General features: G+C 40.7%; 1 protein-coding gene across 1 annotated transcript in view; it reads right to left on the bottom strand.

Moving 5' to 3' along the window:
• Positions 1-19,191, bottom strand: part of LOC122802652 (mitochondrial pyruvate carrier 2-like) — a 656,608-nt gene that overhangs the window by 194,214 nt on the left and 443,203 nt on the right. The window contains exon 4 of the mRNA XM_044072357.1: positions 6,482-6,593. Within this exon, the coding sequence (XP_043928292.1) occupies positions 6,482-6,593 (112 nt within the window). The remainder of the gene's footprint in view (positions 1-6,481; positions 6,594-19,191) is intronic.

A 19,191-nucleotide genomic window follows, 5' to 3' on the forward strand; every position in this document is an offset into this window, starting at 1 on the left:
TGATTTTGGTACCAGTTACTTGTTTGGGACAAACCTTCTTGCAGGATGGCTAAGTCATCTGGGAATTCAATGACTGCTCCAAGCTTGCAGTCATCTGGAAACATAGTCAGTAGGAGCTGTTTGGTATTTTACTTCAGAAAAATAGATTTCAAACAGGAAGTCATCATGTTCATGAAAAAAACAGCGTTGTTTCATCATGATGGACTTTGATAAAACTGATAACGTTAGAGAAGATGCATTCAATGACAGTGACATGACAACAATTATTGCTGTTTTTAGTGGTTACTCTGAAGAAATCTGACTACATTTAATTTGATCTATTCTATTGGCCGGTTCGATGGGAAGCTAGATGGTGTGTTTTTTTTCATTCTTTTTTCTGAATCGTGGTTGCAATTGTTATGGATTTCAATGCCTCACATTTTGAGTGTAGGAGACTTACTAGTATAGACAGCCCATTGCACATAGCTCCCCGTTGCCTTGTCAGCTGCATGCAAGTTAGGGCCACAAAAATTAAAGCAGTAGAACAGTGAACCAACCCTGATGGTTGTGTGAATGACGGCCTCCACCTGGTCAACTCTTGCCCCAGTGATGAGGAACAAAAGGTTCAACTGTCCATGGACAGGGTTGATGATCAACTGGCAGTGTATGACACACTTGAGCTACTCCTCGAACAACTAACGTTAGGTAAAGTCCCATATCATATCCTCACTAGCCTATACATCCTAGTCTGTGACCCAGGATAACCATGTCATAAAAAGTTAATGTACTGGAGTCACTCATCATTTAGCCCAACACCATATTCATAGGTGATTTCGTCCCACAAACTGGGATACATACACAACCACTAACATGCAGGTTCAAAGATTCCTGGATTTTGTCAATTCAACCACATTGGAACAGCTAGTCTGCACACCTACTGGGAGTGCAAATATCCTGGATCAGGTTTTCACAAATATGAGGAAAGGGTGCACACCCCCTAGTATAATTTCTTCACTGGTCAGATCAGATCACAAAGCGATCACCCTTGTGATATAAAGCCCAGCAAACCCCAGAATGTTTAAAAACTTTTCCAAGGCTAACTACTTCCTATTAAGCAATGGCATAGCTAAATTCTAAGTCTCCCCAAACTCAGAGAACACTGTAGCCTATGCAGAACCATTTACAAAAGCCCTGTACAAGCATGTAAATAACTGCACTGAAACAGCAGTACCAAACAGAAAAACTTGGGACAAGCTCCCTTGGTGGACCCCAAGTATAAACAGTTTGCACAAAAAAAAAAAATAAAATCCTGTCCAAAAATAGGACAGAAAAAAAAAATCTCAGTCTCAATATGTAACTCAGAGGACTAAAGTCCACCAAAGCCTACTGCTGGGCAAAAATAGCCTCGCAGGCTAAGGGATAATCACAAGACTTTTTCAAATATGTATGCAAACTTAAGGGGAGCACCAGTTTTGCTGAACTAAGTAAATAGAACTACCTATGCTAACCTGAAAAATATAGTATCCCCTAACTTTCACTCAGTAACGGTTCTTCATTGCACTCTCCTAAGCTAAAACACTGATCAGTGGGTCCTGATAATATTCCAGGTTGCCTCCTGAATAGCTTGCAACACAGCCCATCAGGCCCATTAGAATCTCTATTCAACCACAGCCTCCAGAGAAGCTTTGGCCCTAGGGAACAGAGGACTGCAAACAATCATCCCTCTACACAAAGGGAAACGATCAACAGACCAAGGGAACTACAGACCCACAAGTTTGACTAGTCCTGTACGCAAGGCCATGGAAACAATTATCATGGACCTGCTTAACAAAAACATAGGAAATCTTCAAACACTTGACCGATCCCAGTTCGATTTTGTTAAAGGCAGATCATGCCTACTAAACCTGGTGGACTTCGAGAAGGTCACTAGAGTCATGGATCAGGGCAAAATGGTGCATACTGCCTACCTTGAACTGGCAAAAGCATTTAACAATACCTCATTTGAGTATTAGACAAACTCTCAAATATAGGCATAAATCCCCATGCCCTCTGATGGACAGCCAAATGGCTCATGGGTAGGAAATGAAGTCAGGGCATGAGAATCCACCTCCACTAAGTGACCTGTTACTAGTGGTGTCCCACAGGGCTCAGAACTGGGACCTCTCCTGTTCTGAATATACTTCTCTGAAGTAAAGACAAATAGAGGGCCTTTGGCTGACCAAATTTGCTGAAGACTGCAAAGTTGGGTACAATCATTGAATCCCCAAAAGATGTAGCTATCCTCCAGGAGGGTCTGACAGACAAATAACTAGTGCCAGAGGCATGGCCTAAAACTTGGTGCAAAAAATGCATAATTATACCCTTTGGGAAGACTACCACCCCTGCAAATTACAACATTGAGAACAACTCTCCTAAAAGTAGACCTGGTGGTAAGGGACTTGGGAACCCAGGTTACAGTAACCTGAACTTTGATCATCATGCATCCATGGCAGTTAGAAAATCCTAAGTGGTTCAACTTATAAGCAATAACATGGTAGCCAGATTAATGGAGATCATAATCCTATATACTCGGCCTTAATTAGACCAATAAAATTGAGTGGAATGCACCCTTCAGCATGTAACTGATCATGTATTTGCAAAAATTGCAGCAGCTAGAGGTTCCTCGCTAAAAGAATACAGGGTGTAAATAAAATGTCATTTGCAGATTGTCTCAAAGCCCTGTCCCTGTACTTGGTCTCCTACAGATTATGGAGGAGTGATCTATGCCTAACATACAAGACATTCTCTGATCCAGCCCCAATGGATTTGCAAAACAGCACTAAAATTACTCAAAGGATCGAAACCTAGCCTGTGACAAACTAAACATGTTGGAGGGACAGGTATGATATGCATCTCGAGATTACTCCTTCACTGGAACAGACTCCCCATTCATGTGAAGCACAGCTCTTCCCCAAGCCTCTTCAAATGCAGTATGGACCAATGGGTGGGAAACTGCAAATTCACTCCTGGCTTGTCACCAGTTTCCCTTATGGACAGGCATAGGCATATACCCAAGTCATTCTAGTCCATGGGCATTGATGAATGGGAAAATTGGGGCTAGAATGGCTAGGCTTAAAAAGGCTCTAGTGCTATTGCCCTATTAACCTCCTATAATCGTATAATAAGTGCAAAATTAAATACCAGAAGCATATGCAATAATATCCCAGAATTTCAAACTATTTACGTCTTCAATACAGCACATTATCCATATTACTATTATATGTTACTACAGACTATTCTTTTAAACATGAAGTAATGACTTTGCAGGTTATTTAAACAAGAAACTTTCTACATTTCATTTCTGAAAAAGTTTCTTTACAACTCGGATGAAAGCGCTGACATTTATCTACTGTTTTTTTTTCTGCTTGCAGCTGCAGTTTTTTTTAGTGTCACAGTTTGCTGTAATAGTTTTTACTTTGGAATTTAAAGTTAAAGTTGCAGCTTTGTTGTCACAATAAAATAGCATCAGACGTATAGTCAGTACTGCAGTGTAAAAAATGCAACCACATCATTACCACATCATTACAGGTTGCAAGGAATGTTATTACAAGTCATTCTAAAGCAAACATCCAACCCAATCATGGGTAAATGGAGGACAATTTTGGTAAACATTGGCATATAGCATACAGAGGCACACACTGAGAAATAAGGAGTGACATGCCAAAGACACGGATACTGGTCCAACTGAAATTAGTAGTAGGCATGATGTTATGTGCCAAGTGTTATTAGTAAAACAGATGCAGGGGATGTACTTATCATGATATTCATTTGTGTCATCTGTTCACTACTAGTAGCATATATAGCACAAAATGGTCCATAAAAACTGAGTAAAGTCTAAGACATCAAGCATGTACAATATCAGCTGCAGATATTTAGCTAAAAGTTGTACTTTTACACAAGACAATATGGCCTATGGTCCTAAGCTCCCAGAAAGCAAAACATGTACACTTTTCTTTTGTTTTATGTTCTAATGCAAAACAGTGTTTTAACTTTTTTTTTAGGCTGGTAGAGTTATGAGGATTTGCTAACAGCTGCCCACAAACAAGGGAAGCTAGGTAGGAGAAGGCTTTACTTGCTGACCATGCTTAATGTAACTCTGACCACACTTGGCAGTTTGGCCCAGAGTTTTAAGCATATGTGCTGCTAGACCTAGACCCTGCAGTAAGTAGTCCTGGATTTATTCTAGCAGCCTCCATTTGCCTGCTATGGAACTTTGAGTAAGTCACTAAAGCAGACATTCCTCCCAAGTCAACTCTGAATATAAATCATGTTACGAAGTGTTGGTTTACTTTATTGTATTTATTTAATGTACTCTATCAGGTTAAAACTGCAATGGACAGCTGCAGTGGATAGCTTCCAGACAAGGAGCGACAGTATGAAGGTACACCAGTCCATTACTGTTGCTGGGAGAACACGTAGCTTTCTGTAAGCTGTTACAATGATGCTCCCTGTTGGGGTCAGACAAAATAAATCAACAAATTCAACTGAACAACTGCAGTTTACATTTTTTTTTTGTTAGAAAGGAAAGCAAGTGACAGAAAGAAGGAACCAACAGCTTGCTCACTACAAGTTACACTTCCACCCTAAGGAACCTTAATTTCCAGGATAACCTTAGCTGTCTGTGGTTATTTTTATAATTTTTTTAAGCTACAAAGTATAAGGTTCAGGTGACAGAAAGGTTTGAACAGAACCCAAAGTACTTATGCGAGGTTGCATTACTACTGAGGAACCTGAAGAATGACAAAAGCATCAGACTAGCTGAAACCATCTTCAAGCAGGGACACAGCAGAACTAAATATCATGGGCATATTTTTTTTTTAATTTTCATATGTAAATGCTTTAAACAAAAACAGATAATGGTAAGAGAAACAAAGTCTCTTTCAAGTTTTTCTTCACACAAACATTTGGTAAGGTTAGCTAGCAAACATTCAGTCATCATTGTGTAACAGGGCTAACTGTATGAATGTAGTAATTAAAAAGTGTGAACCAAATCAAAATATGTCTGTAAGAAGTTTGTGTTGCTAAAAGCAGCATCACTGAACAACCATATTGCAGCTGCTGTGCTGTTTTCCTGAAGTCACATTAAGCACAACTCCAGTGCCTTTGCTATCTTGGTACCTTGGACAGCATAATCATTTTAGGTATATGGACTAACAGGGTAGTGCTCCACTACTGTGGTACCTACCCATGGATCAAAGAAAAACCAGAAAGCATACAGGAGTATGCAACTCACATAAACAAATGTAAGCCAGCAAGACTAGGACTCTTTTCAAGGATACAGCTTTTAAATCCTGGAGTACAGTTCAAGGGTGTATTTTTTTTTCTGAAATGGAGTACAGGCATATGTGGGTCTTTTTTTGTAAACAGGGCCATGAGCAAAAAAATGCATTATAGGGGATGTAAGAAACTCCCTTCTGAAGCATTCTTCCAGGTTTTTGAGGTTAAGTGAAGATGGCAGTATAGAAATCTCCCAATAAAGATATTTAACAATGAAAGTGCACAGCATTAAATTAGAATATCTCTTTAAAATGCAGTTAAGGTGCTCTCTGGCTCTAAGTTGCCTTTTTCACCTCTCTAGTAGTCTTTAAAGTGCAGAATTACTTTCTGTCAGTGCTATTCCTAGCAGAGACAGTTGGTCTGCTGTGACAAAGTATCAGTTGCGTTGTTAAAGTACAGATAACACATAGTAATCCGTTTATTTGGATACTTAGTCCAAAACTAAATCAGACTTTGTTGTCGTGCCTGCCCCATCATACAACAGCACCATTGCCATACCACTGGAATGAATTGCTGTCTGTGGTCATGTACCTCAGAAGACTGCAAGTATTCATTAAATGTTTATTAAATCAGCATTACCATAACATCCCCATCACTAAAGCAAAACAGACTACCCTTTAATTGCTTCTCACCTACTACAGCCCGAGATTATACATGAGGACCAACATCTTCTCTTCTTGAAATCTCCGGAATCAGGGTTTTCCAGTGATCTAGTAGGAGTTATTCAACTCCTTCCCCAATAAATGGCATGTTAGGAGTCGTCAAATCCTTGCTGTTATAAGGCTTTTGTGCATTAACGCAAACCACAGCCCTCAAATGGTGTAATTTTCTCCCTTATTTACCAGTCTAAACGTGGGCTCTCAAAACAACTTCTCAATTGTCCCTCTCCAAGGTAATTTGCAGTATGTGAAATGCATGTGTTTTTCTTAAGTAATCCTACACTGGTTCTTAGATAGGATGAAAGTAAAAACACATATTGGCTTTATGCATACACAAATGTGACTCTTCAGGACCATTTCTTGACAGTATACCTGCTGTTGTTTTAGGAAGAGTATGAAAACAAAATGAAAACTTCCATTCCCAAAATTAAACTCTATTTACAGTTCTTTTAAATAAAAAGGGAAAAAAATGTTAATGCATTTCTTGAAAACAGCTCTGCAATTTCAAATGCATCTATATACTGTACCTCCAAATACGGTAGAGCTGGGAGCTTCCTGCACATCCAAGAAAGAAATTCACAGCAAAAAGATTCCAGACCCTTGGAATAATGACTAGGGAATAGCGTGACCAAATGAACCCTGGTAAAAAAAAAAAATACTCATAATATAGTTTATTCAATTTATTATGTCCAGTTTAGTTGTAGAGTATTTGCCCGTTTGTTTATATTTTGTTTACCCAGGTATTCATTTCAAGGGAATCTTGGGAAAAAAGCTCAATTCAAACAGTGGTAAAAAAACTTAATATAGTTATACATACTGATGTAAGGACAATAAAAGTTCACATGTAATACAAAAAAGAAGTTATGTACTCACCATAACATTCCATGTTTGTAGTCCATCTCGCCCTTCATTCTTACATATGGGTTCGGAGCAGATTCTCGGCTCTGACTCGGATTACAAAGCTCGAAGTTTCTCATTTGGTTCGTGGTAAGGTAGGTATCCCATAGTACACTAGTAAGAATCCCTAGATCTTGTTTGCTGCTGTCTATAAAAGTGGTAGAAAAAATTTCCACAAAGAACAACAAACATGAAAGGTCTCCACTCTACAGAAGAGAAATACTATCTTGTCTCCAGATCCTCCAAGGATACATGGACAGGGGTAGGTGGGTGGGTTCGTAAGAATGAAGGGCGAGATGGACTACAAACATGGAATGTTATGGTGAGTACATAACTTCTTTATGTTCTGTAGTCCTATCTCGCCTTCATTCTTACAAATGGGACAGCGTCCCTAGCACCTTTTTCTCGGGTGGCTCATGGGAATATACTCCTAAGAACCATGAAACCAAAGGAGGCTCTATCTCTTGAGGCCAAATCCAATTTGTAATGAGTAATAAAAGGTGTGAGGGGTAGCCAAAGTTGCTGCTGCACAAATACTGTCAATTGGGACTCTGGCTTGAAAGGCAAGTGAATAAGGATCTGGTAGAATGAGCCTTAATTTTAAATGGGAGTTTCTTGCCATTGGAAGAGTAAATAAACGAGATACAGTTTGAAATCCAATTTGACAGAGTTATCTTAGAGACTGGCATACCTTTTCTTGTCTCAGAAAAAGATACGAACAATTGGTCTGATCTGATTTTCTAAGTTCCTTGGTTCTATGTAGATAGAACCTTAACTGTCTGTGAATAACAAGTCGATGAAATTTATATTCTACACTGTTTGAATGATTAGGAAAAAATACTGGCAGTTCGATAGTTTGATTCAAATTAGACCGAGCAAACCTTGGGGATGAAGGATAGATTTGTACGAAGGGAAACTGTCTATGAAAAATCAAGTAAGGAGATTTGACTGACAGTGCTTGTAACTGACACTCTTCTGGCAGATGCAACAGCTACTAGAAAAATGGTCTTCCAAGAAAGGAACTCAGTTCACAAGAATGTGCGTGTTCAAAAGGCGGGGAAGTAAGTTTGGACAGAATGAAATTTAGATCCCAAGGAGATACAGGTTCCTGAAAGGGAGATCTTAGCAAGGTAGTGCCTTTAAGGAAAGTTTTACACATCTGTGAGCCATAAGATTAGGCTCATGTTGTCCCAAATGAAAATTGGAGATCGCTGTCAGTTGAACTTTGATTGTAGCAGCAGCTGATCCCTGATGGAAAAGTTTGGTTAGGAATTCTAACACCAAGGGAATGGAGGCTGTGTAAGGATCTAAGTTTTTCTCTTTTGCCCAAATAGAAATCTTTTCCATTTGCTAGAACATAATTACCTTGTGGAAGGCTTGTGGGAAGACGTGAGGATATGGGTAACTGCAGGTGAAAAATCATGAGGCCTGACTAGGGATGGAAGTGGAGCAGCCACGCTGTCAAGTTGAGGGTGTGATAGCAGGGGGTGGAGGGTGCCTGACGTGTGTCAAGAGGTCTGGAACTGGGTCCGAGTCCATGGATCGTCTGGAAGGTGAGGCCCGAGAAAGGGGAACCAAATCTGATGAGGCCAGTAAGGAGTGATAAGAATCATTCTGCTTCCCAAGGTCTTTGCTTTATGGATCACCTTCAATATCAGAAGAAAGGGGGAAAAATGCATAAAGAAGTCCCGGGGGCCAATTGTGAACAAATGCATCTCTCGGTGTCTCACCCGAGGGAGAATATGGGAGAAGTAGCTGCTGCATTTGGAGTTGATTGGACTGGCAAACAGATCGCAGCAAGGCTGTCCCCATTTGCAGAAAATCTGTTCCGCGACTTTCTGATTCAGAGACCATTCGTGAGGCATCAAGATTGCCCTGCTGAGCTTGTCAGCTATCATATTGGTTGCCCCGGGATATGCGTTGCCACTAGAAAGCGTTGGGAAGATATCACCCACTGCCACACACAAAGAGCCTCTCGACATAGGGGTAGGATCTGGTTCCTCCTTGTTTGTTTAAATACCATGCCACTGACATTGTCCGATTGGATTGCTATCGTCCCTAGAAGAAGAAAGTAGTGAAGTGCTTGCAGCGCTAGTAGTACTGCTCTCATCTCTAGGACATTGATATGCAAGTGAGCCTCGTGATCTTGCCATGTGCCTTGGACAGTCCTGCCTAGATAATGCCCCCACCTATCTGTGAGGCATCCATGGTCACAGTAGCAATGGGTTGGTGAAGAAGGAAAGGTATTCCTGTCGTTAATTGATCGGGCTGAATCCACCAATGAAGGCCCTTTTTGCAAGATTCTGTTATCAGAATAGAATGAGACAGAGGCAGTTGTTGGAGACCACTGGGAAAAGAGTAGCCGTTGAAGGATTCGCATATGTAGTCTAGCTAGTGGAACTAGAGTTATGGTAGAAGCCATGATCCCTAAAGGTTTCAGCACGGTCTTGGCTTTGACTCTTTGTTGAGGAAGTAGACTGTATATCTGTTGTCTGAGACTTTGTATTCTGTCTCCAGGAAGATGAGCCATCATAGCGACTGTCTATTTCTGCACCTATAAAAAAGTCACATATTGACAGGGCGACAAGGCAGACTTTTCCCAATTTATCATAATCCCTAGCTGAGTGCAGAGCTGGATGGTTGAATCCCTGGCTTGTAGACGTAGGTGCCTGGTGGTGGAGGTCAGGAGCTAGTTGTCCAGGTACAGAAATACTTGGAATCCAAGACGTCTCAAGTGAGCTGTCACTACCGCCATGCATTTGGTGAACACCCTGGGGGCTGTGGTGATACCAAAGGGCAGAGCACGAAATTGGTAATGACTGGCTCCCAGCCAGAATCGTAAATGGCTCCTCGATACTCTGTCCATTTTTATGTGGTAGTACGCATCTTGGAGGTCTATGGAGCACACCCAATTGTCTTTCCCTAACAGAGAGAGTATAGACTGCAGTGTTACCATTCGGAACTTGGACTTCTTCACTGATTCGTTTAATTTGCCGTGGTCCAAAATGGGCCTCCAGTCCCCTGTTCATTTTGGCACTAAAAATCTGGAGTAAGTTCCGAATCCCATCTGGTCAGCGGGGGTGGTTTGGATCTTTGTAAGCAACTTTGAACTTCTATGGTTGCTTGATCCCTGTGATTGGGTGGAACATCTGGGATTTTCTTGGTGGTATGGGGTGGGAGAAAGAAGGGTATGGAGTATCCTCTGGTGATTATTCTTTATACACACTTGTCTTGGGTGATGTTGAGCCAGGCTTCTGGATACAAAGATAAGCACAGTCGGGCCCCACTTCAAGAGCGCTGATAAGGACGTCCACGAAAGGAATTGTGGCCACCCTGGTTTTGTGGCCCCCCCTGCCTCTAGGGTGACATCTACCATTAGTTCCTCCTCCTCTGAAGGAGGAATCACCCTGTGTGTCCGGGAAAAATCTCTGGGATTTCTTGAACCACATTTTCCTGCCTCTCTGACCCTTGGGGTATGGTCTAAAACAGACGGAAACATGAACTCCCACGGCAGAGAGAGTTTTCCCTACCTGCTCGCACCTAATGAGTGTATCTTTGACGGTTCCTCTTTATGGGCGAGTGTATCTTTGACGGTTCCTCTTTACTTGGACCAAAGGTAAAAGGCGTGCTAGTAAAAGTAGATTTGAAGGGCTCCGCAAAGTTATATAAACACATCCAGGAGTGTCTCCTAAGGGAAACTCCTGAACCCGCTGCCCTACTCACTCCATCTGCTGCACAGGATATCAGCCTCATGGAGGAGTTAACACTAGAGTTTAATGTGGACAACTGAGCAGAAACTTTCTCAGGGACTCCTTCAGTTGATGTACCTTGGAGTGCATCTCCTACCTCCTTTAGGAGATCTCTTTGAAGCCTAGTAAAATAAGTGAGGTAATTCAGTGATCAGATTGTAAATGCCGCTGAAGAGAAGATATGCTTCCCGTATCTATCCATCGTTCGAGACTCTTTGTTTGGTGGACAGACAGATGAAGTTTCCACTAGTTCCTTCTTTGTGGTTGCTGCCACCACCATGGCATCTACAGGCACACCTTTGGTCAAAAACTTTCTCTGTGGGGCTGAAAGAAATTTGTTGGGCCTTCTGGGGACTGGTTCCACAGCATCAGAAGTTTATCACACCTTCCGACTAACTAGGTCTAGGAGTTCATCGAAAGATGGAGACACCAAAGAGGCTGAAGGTTGACACCCAAAAGCCTTCAGGTACACTGACTCATCAGAAGGGGTGACATTGGGCCAGCCGCCTCTGTTTCAGGATCTCTAAGTTATCTACAAAGGAGATATCATCAGAAGACGACCTAGGGGACCCTTCTGACTCCTCAAAGTCAGTGTCCGAGGTGGACTCATGCGGAGAGTCTATATGCTTCCTCTCGCAAGTTCTCTTCCGAGGGGGCTCCTCAGAAGGGCATTCTGCGGAGGACTTGGAAGATTGGAAGCCACCCAATGGGGCCTCCTGAGGCTGCAGTTCTCTGCTGCCAAGAGAGAGAGAGATGGTGCTGAGACAGAGGTCGGTGCTAGAGGGGGAAGAGCATTGGTACCCTTGTGTGGAGCTGACGACCTAGACAGCACGCTCTTCATCTCGAATGCAGATCTCTTTGGCTCTGAGGACAGTCCCGGTTCCGAGAAAATGGAAGTAGCCCTCGGCTCCAAAGTGATAGACTCCAAGATGGATGTAGGATTCAAGCTCAGCCTAGCCGATGCACCGAGAGGTAGGCTCGGAACCGAAGAAGTTCAGGTCCGTTCAGGTCCAAGCGTCCCTGTCGGGACCAACTGGTGAGCTTCAGTTCCTAGACACCAAGGATGGCGCCGAAGGTGTCTGAGCGGAACTCTGCTCCAAGATAGACACAAGAGGTGCTGGAGCCGAGGGTTCCACAACAAGTGGCACCGAAAGCTCTGGCTCCAAAGGACCAACATGGCTCGGAGGAAAAGCAACAGGGAGAATGGTCTTAGATGGCTCCGGAACCAACTGGGTCAGAGCCAGCAACAATTTTGTTAATGCCGACGACTTCAAGATTCTAAGCACTACTCTCTCTACATCCTCTTCAGAAAGGCTCTTGGAGGATCTGGGCAATAAGGTAGACTACCTAAATCTCTGCAATATAGGAGATCATAAAGTTGGGGACACCAGCAATAACTCTCTGGACTGGCTCAGAGGTAAATTCTCAGTGTTTGGCTCCGAAAAACTTGTGGCCGACACTGGAGTGTCAATATCGATAACCTCGACCGGTTCCGAGGGCAGTGGAGCCGAAGAGGTAGAAGGCTTGTCCAATATCAACACTTTTTGAAGAGGTCCAGATAAAATAGTCAGTGCAGGAGAATGTCTCTTGGCTGACTTGACCTTCTTTTTCTTTGAAGGAGACTTGGAGTGTGAGGAAGAAGAACTGGCTAAATCCTCCTCAAAGAAAGGCTTAAGGAGACCTTTCAGGATAAGTTTGTTCTTCCTTTCTTGGAGAACTCGAGAGCTGAAAGAGTGACAGAAAGAACATGTTTCCTGAAGATGAATGGCACCGAGACAGTAAACACAGTTACTATGCCCGTCAGTTATTGACATTTTTTGGGAGCATTTAAGACACTTTTTAAAACCCGAAGGTTTATGGTCCTTAGACTCCTTAGACATGCTTCACACAAACAAAACACTAGAGAAAGCAGAAAGAGAGGACAAGGTCCTCTAACTTAAAAAGGGCCTAGCCCTGTTGAGGAAACACCACCAGAAAAAGGGTTAATAGAGGACTAGGTCCTCTAACATAAACAGACCTAGCTGTAAAACAGGAAAGAAGTTAAGTCAAGAAGAAAGGCTACCACAAATTGTAAATTTAAACAGGCTAATTACTAGCTAAAAAGAATAGTAAACAACACTGCACACAAGAATACTATTCTAGTGAAATACAGTACTAGACAAAAATGTCCTAGTACAAATACGGACCTGCAGTAATAGAAATAACTATCTCAAAAAACTAGCACGCAGTAAGGGATACCACTTGGAGAACAAAACGGGCCTAGCAACAGCCAACAAGTTAACAATAACTTCAGAAAAATAGCAAAAACACATTACTATTTACTACCTATAATAACTACGACTAAGCTATGTAAACTAAGCTAATACTATATGCAAAAATATCAGTGAGAACAATAATAGTAATGAAAATATCCAACTTAGCCAAAGCCAAGAAAGAAGCACTTCTAAACTCGTAGATGCGGCAAACGAGATCTGGAAATTCTTACTAGTGCACTATGGGATACCTACCTTGCCAAGAGCCAACTGAGGGACTTCGAGCTTTGTAAATCAGCAGAGTCAGAGCCGAGGATCGTCTCTGAACCCATATGTAAGAATGAAGGCAAGATAGAATTACAGAAGATCAGGGTGGCATCAGTGAACTATGCATAAGCAGGAATATGGCTATTTGAAAAGTATAAATAATTGACTAGCTAAAAGCACAGAAACAGAGGGCCAATAATACTGTATGCAGCTGACTTAAAAAATTGGAAACAGAAACTCTTCACTAACTGGTATCACAAGGTAACACAAAAAATTTACTGGTTAACAGCTGACTGAACCAAGTCTCAATATATACTGCACAATCTAGAGACGGTTGTGGATTGTATCCACTTCCACTAGTTGCACTTTAACTTTTATAGATTTTGAAGCTGTCTTGGGTTGAGCACAGTTTGCTGTACTAAATTTACTCAAGTCCCGGGAGTTTTCTTTTAAGAAGCTCAGTCACTAAAGTAAAAAGTGACTGTATAAAACTACAAATGAATCAAATCACACAACTGTAACAGAACAATAAGTTAGCAGAAGATAGTGTTAGTGTACTGCATCTGGTGATAAAATAATTTGCCTGAAATACTGTCAATGCAAACCACCAATAGCAATACCAAAACCAAACCCTGGAGAACTTCTATCTTCAGTTAAAAAGCTGTGCTAAAGTACAGCACTACAGTTTTAACTCTATATTTACCACTGCCTGACTTTTTGAGTCTACTTTGACTCAACGAAATTACACTTCACAGATTCCTAGTTGGCAGACTCCACTTCAGCAAAACGGCTTTAAACCCAAAGCACAAACAGCTGAAATTGCTTCCCTGTGAAATTAAACACTTGGCCACCAGGGTGAACTTTGCCTTTTCTCCAATGTAGTGCAATCTCTGAGTTGGTATATTTACGTGGGGTTGTGTGTGTGTGTGTGCGTGTTGGGGGGGGGGGGTAGCCCTCCACTTCGGTGGGTTTTGTTTTGTTCCACTGAGGTTTTTTTTCCCGTGGAGGCCAAGTGGTTCATTTCACATGGAAAGGATTTTGGCAGTCCATGCTTTCGGTTTAAAGCCTTTTTGCTGAAGTGGAGTTAGCCAACTAGGAATCGGTGAAGTGTAATTTCAGTAAGTCAAAGTAGATCCGACTTTTTATCCCATTATGGCTATGACTATGATCAAAGTAAAAGAAAAAATGGCTACACTAATTCTTTTCAGCTTGCTTTTCTCATACATATGTCCCCATCTTGATCACTACAACCTTAAAAAATGCTTTAAAGACATAGAAAAAGTAAGTTCAAGCAGTCAAAACACATAGCATACAGTTATTTGTACAATATGCAAACACACACAAACAAATAAGGAGTTCAATGATCTCGCACCACTTCCCATATCTTTCTCTGTTTTGGTCTTCTGCAAACTGTAAGACTGTCAGTATATGGATGATCACCTGGGGTAAATCAGCAAGTTTCTGAGGACCTGACAACTGAGTTGCCCTTGGCTGGTACGAGATCATACACTGCTCATGCTGACAATAGTGTTTCAGTTTAATGATGTCTGACATACCAGGCAAACCAAAGCCAATACAAATTCAATACTGAGACTTGTCTCCCTAAGAATATTCTAAGCTTGAATTTATAGCTAAACAAGTGGAAAAGTAATATGGCATTTGTGTTAAGATTTTTATTGTGTAATAATATATTCGTGAACCCATCCTACTTTGTGGGTCAATATTATAAAAATAAAATGAGGAACTTTCTTGGAAAAAAATTAAGACAGGCTAAGGAACAAGAACTACTGAACAACTTTTGTTCTTTCAAACAGGATCCAAACCGCACAGCATGTCTTGTAGTATGACTGAGCTAGCACAAAGCTACGTTGGTCAGAGTAACTGTTGTACAAGACTCTTAAATTCTCGTACCTAAATGAGCTAGTCTACAGTAATAAAGGGAAGACCATTTTCAAATAACATTGTTAAATTAATAATTTTATGTAATTTGCCTACCCAATGACTTTGTATTATCATACAGCTGGCATCAGTGAAGAACTATACCACAATCAACTGTAATAATAATAAAAAAAAAAATTATATATATATATATATATATATATATATATATATATATATATATATATATATATATATATATATAAGATGAGGTATTTAAAAAGTCAGTGAAAGTCCATAATTTCATCAAAGCAAACATGAGACAGCTTGTTACATAATGCAGTAGTATGCTTAGTGCCAACTGCTTTATCTATTCTTAATTTGTCTGATAAATGGCTTATCTAGCATCATCTGTACTGTACTACTATATCCAGTGAAGCATCGGAGGCTGTGCTGTGGTTACACACAGCCAGAGCAATTGTCCAGAGGAAAGGGCCCAACCAAGTACAATGGATATGAACCAGAACCAGGGTCCTGAATGACAAACCTACAAAGAAAGCATCATCCACATAGTAACCTTGCTGTCACTCTGCCATAACATTGAGTGTCCTGCAGGTAGCTGAAGGCTAGGTTAAGCATCTTATTAAATCACACAGTAATGAATATCCCATTGTGCACACTAGCCAAAGTTTGTTTCATCTCTCAGATTTCTGATACACTATTATTCCAAACAGAATTATGATGAGCATTTGCAGTGTTGCAGTAGGGAGTGCTCTTCAGGGTAGCCAGACAACATACTCAAAGCATAAGCGCGGGGGGGGGGGGGGCGTTCTGCTGATAGGGATGACTGCAATTAGATATATAGACAACAGGCAAGACGGAGCTGGAATTTATGGGAGAAAACTGGCAAAAGAACCAAGGTATTGGCAGCAATTATAGAAGCAAATGCAACTGAATGGGAAGAGACCAAGAATTTATTTGGACTGCAGGCTACAGATTGCCCTCCCTACCAAGGACTGATATCACAGTATAGGCAAAGAGAAAGAAATAGGGGGATTCTATGTGAAAGACCAGCACTGTTGAGTTTTTCGCAGACTCTAGAACAGAAGCTGCTGTTAAAAAGGAATAATTACTACAGCATATAAAATATTTCATGATAAGAACCAATCAGAGGAGATTAGAAAGGATTGGGAAGAGACTGGATAAGCAATTCACAAAGAAACAATGGGGGATATATGTATGTCTCCCAAATATGCAAAATCTAGATTTAGGATCTTTGCTTGGAAGTGTTTACATAGGTATTTTTTTATATCCCAAGTATCTTCCAAATAATTTTTCCAAGTAGACAGCAAATGTTAGAGGTGTGATGTAAAGAAAAACAGGTAACTAGGAACATATTTTTGTGGGAGTGTAATGAGTTGGCAGACTTTAAAAAATCCCTGCTGCCTACTCTATCAAAAATACAGGGTGAGCACATTGGTATATGTAAGGAAATTAATTTTTTTGATCTATGATGCAGTATCAGAATTGCCTAGACACAAGGCCTTTCTGAGTCTAATTATGGTGGTTGCCAAAAAGCAATTACTAGGAAATAGAAATCAAAGTCTAAACCAACTGTACTAGAAGTAAACACAGTAAAGATACAACTGGAAATGGGATCTTTAGAAAAGGGTAGGAGCAATTTATGGAAACTGTGGGAGCAATACATGCACACAAGGTTTAAAAGAAGGCAGGATGTGAACAAGCTGTGTGTTTGACTCAGTGACTGGATAGAGTATAACTGATATGGAATATTTGCAACTAAAATTATGTCAATATGGTTTTTCATTTATATAAAGGTATGCTTATTAAATTATCACTTATGACACAGACAAAGACATTTCTTGTTTAATTAAAAAAAATAGCATACAGAGGCATTCTCTTTTGTGTCTGGCAGATGTCAGAAGGATTGAAACTCAGTTGTACTAGTCATGGTTCTGCTTTACAATCTTTGCAATATTAGACAGACCTATCCTTAACTTAAGGAGAAAACTCTGATGCCACAACTACACAGGAAAATGTTATATACACACATATAACATTATATATAAACATATATACACATGGGTTCCCTTCAGAAGCTCGAAATACTGAAATCTCGAATTTCAGTATCTCCAGCCCAAGAAGCCGAATCCACAGAACAGCGAAAGTTCAGAAGTGCAAAATTCAAAACCTAGAATACCGGAGGTTTTGAATTTCGAGCTTCTAAACTTCTGCTGTGGTCATGTATTCAGGTAAGTGTGTGTGTTAAGGAGTTTGGGTAGGGGCTGTGGTGTGTGTCAGTGTGTTTTGTTGCTGTGATGTGTGTGTGCGAAAAGAATGTAGCTTGTGTGGTGGTGTTTTGTGTGTGTTTGTATGTAGTGTGACCTCAGAGTGAGAATATTTAAGTAGGGAGGGTGTGGGGGGGCACAGGGGGGCTTGCCCCCCTGCTTTCATGTAGTAGACAGATTGTGTGCGTTTGTGTGGAGGAGGACGGTGTGTTGTGTCTGTGTGTGCGTGTGTGTGTGTGTGTGTGTGTGTGTGTGTGTGTGTGTGTGTGTGTAGTACTGTAAAATTCAAAACCTCTGGTATTCGAGGTTTTGAATTTCGCGGTTTTCAGTTTTCATTGTCTGGATTTGGCTTCTTGGGCTCGAGATACTGAAATTCAAGATTTCAGTATTTTGAGCTTCTGAAGTGAATCCATACACATATACATTTGAGTATATTCAGTATATATGCATAAGACCCAAAAGTCCAGAAAACACTGATATCACACAAGCATCACCAGAATACAAACAGAACAATCCTCTTCAATGAGATAAAGATAGGTGTGTAGAAAAGGATAGAGGGAAGAGACTGGAAGGATTTAAACAGATGATCATGTAAGCAACAGCTAACACTTTAGGTTTAGAGTAGAGTTATGCAAAGTACTTTACTTCACTCAAAACAACTGTGGTGTGAAGTATCAGGTGAGGGAGGAAAACCAGTGGCTATTGAGCAGGAAAATGTTAAGGGGTGCTGATCACACCTGAACAGGACACCCAGAGGCTGGACAAGAGGATGATGGCAGCACAAAGCATTAGGGTCTATAGAATCTTATCGGACAAAGATCAGAATGGCAAACAGGTACTTTTTATTAATTAACCAGCAACATGACCACTGGGAATAATGGATACAGCAACATATTAATTCCAATCATAACACAAGCAAAATATCAGAGCCTCCTACTTTTTCAAATTAAAAACTATCTCAACTGTAATTCTTTTGAAGTTAAGATCCATCGGAAGGAATTGTGTTCAAAGTTACAATGTTAGGAAATGATAGGTTCAGGAACAAGTCTGTATCCCACAAAGAATAGTTTAAGGCTGCATCCTAAAAGCACAGATCTGGCTTGATGCTACATCCTAAAAGCACAGATCTAGCTAGAATTTAAACATTTAGGTTTATGGCCCGTCTCAAACTCAATGAAAGCTGACTTCAAAAGGAAATCTCTTTAATGGGGAAAAAAATACTTTCTTCAGAGCAGTATTGTATTTCTCAGCAATAATGACAGTTATTATTCCTGCTTAGTTAGGAATAAGAAGTGGACTTTATCTTGGTGGTTGTGGTAGTTGATAGTAACTCACTGAGAAGCCAACATTTGGACACACCTTAGTAACATGTAGCATACCAAGGGAAGTTTTAAACAGGCTAGTCATTCAGCGTAAGGTTTTATTTGAATAATGGCGATCTTACCTGCAAAATATTTCTGAACTCTTTCCAATCTACTGACAGCCTCTACATTCCAAGTGCAAACATTTGCACACAATACTCAATATGTGGAAAGATTAATGATTGAAATAAAGACAACGTAACAGAGAATGCAGAGAAGAAATTGTACATAGAACACCTTTAATGCAGAAACACTTCCTAGTAAATAAGTAGCACTGAATCAAAATGCACCAACGGCACCATCAAGGTCTGCTACACCCTGGGCAAAAGCTGAATGGCCACTTAAGGATATTTGTGTTACAACTAGATGCAATATACTACACTTCATGCTAGTAAATGAGAATATGGTTTGCTGTTGACCAAAAAAAGCAGAGTCCTTAAGAGTTTGAGGAAAGTACAGTTTTGTACCTACCATAAATGTAGATGTTCGAGTGCTAATACAGCTGCAGTCATAACAGATGGGTT

This window comes from Protopterus annectens, chromosome 5.part0 (assembly GCF_019279795.1).
Source record: "Protopterus annectens isolate FY-2018-M chromosome 5.part0, PAN1.0, whole genome shotgun sequence".
Taxonomy (NCBI): Eukaryota; Metazoa; Chordata; order Ceratodontiformes; family Protopteridae; genus Protopterus; species Protopterus annectens.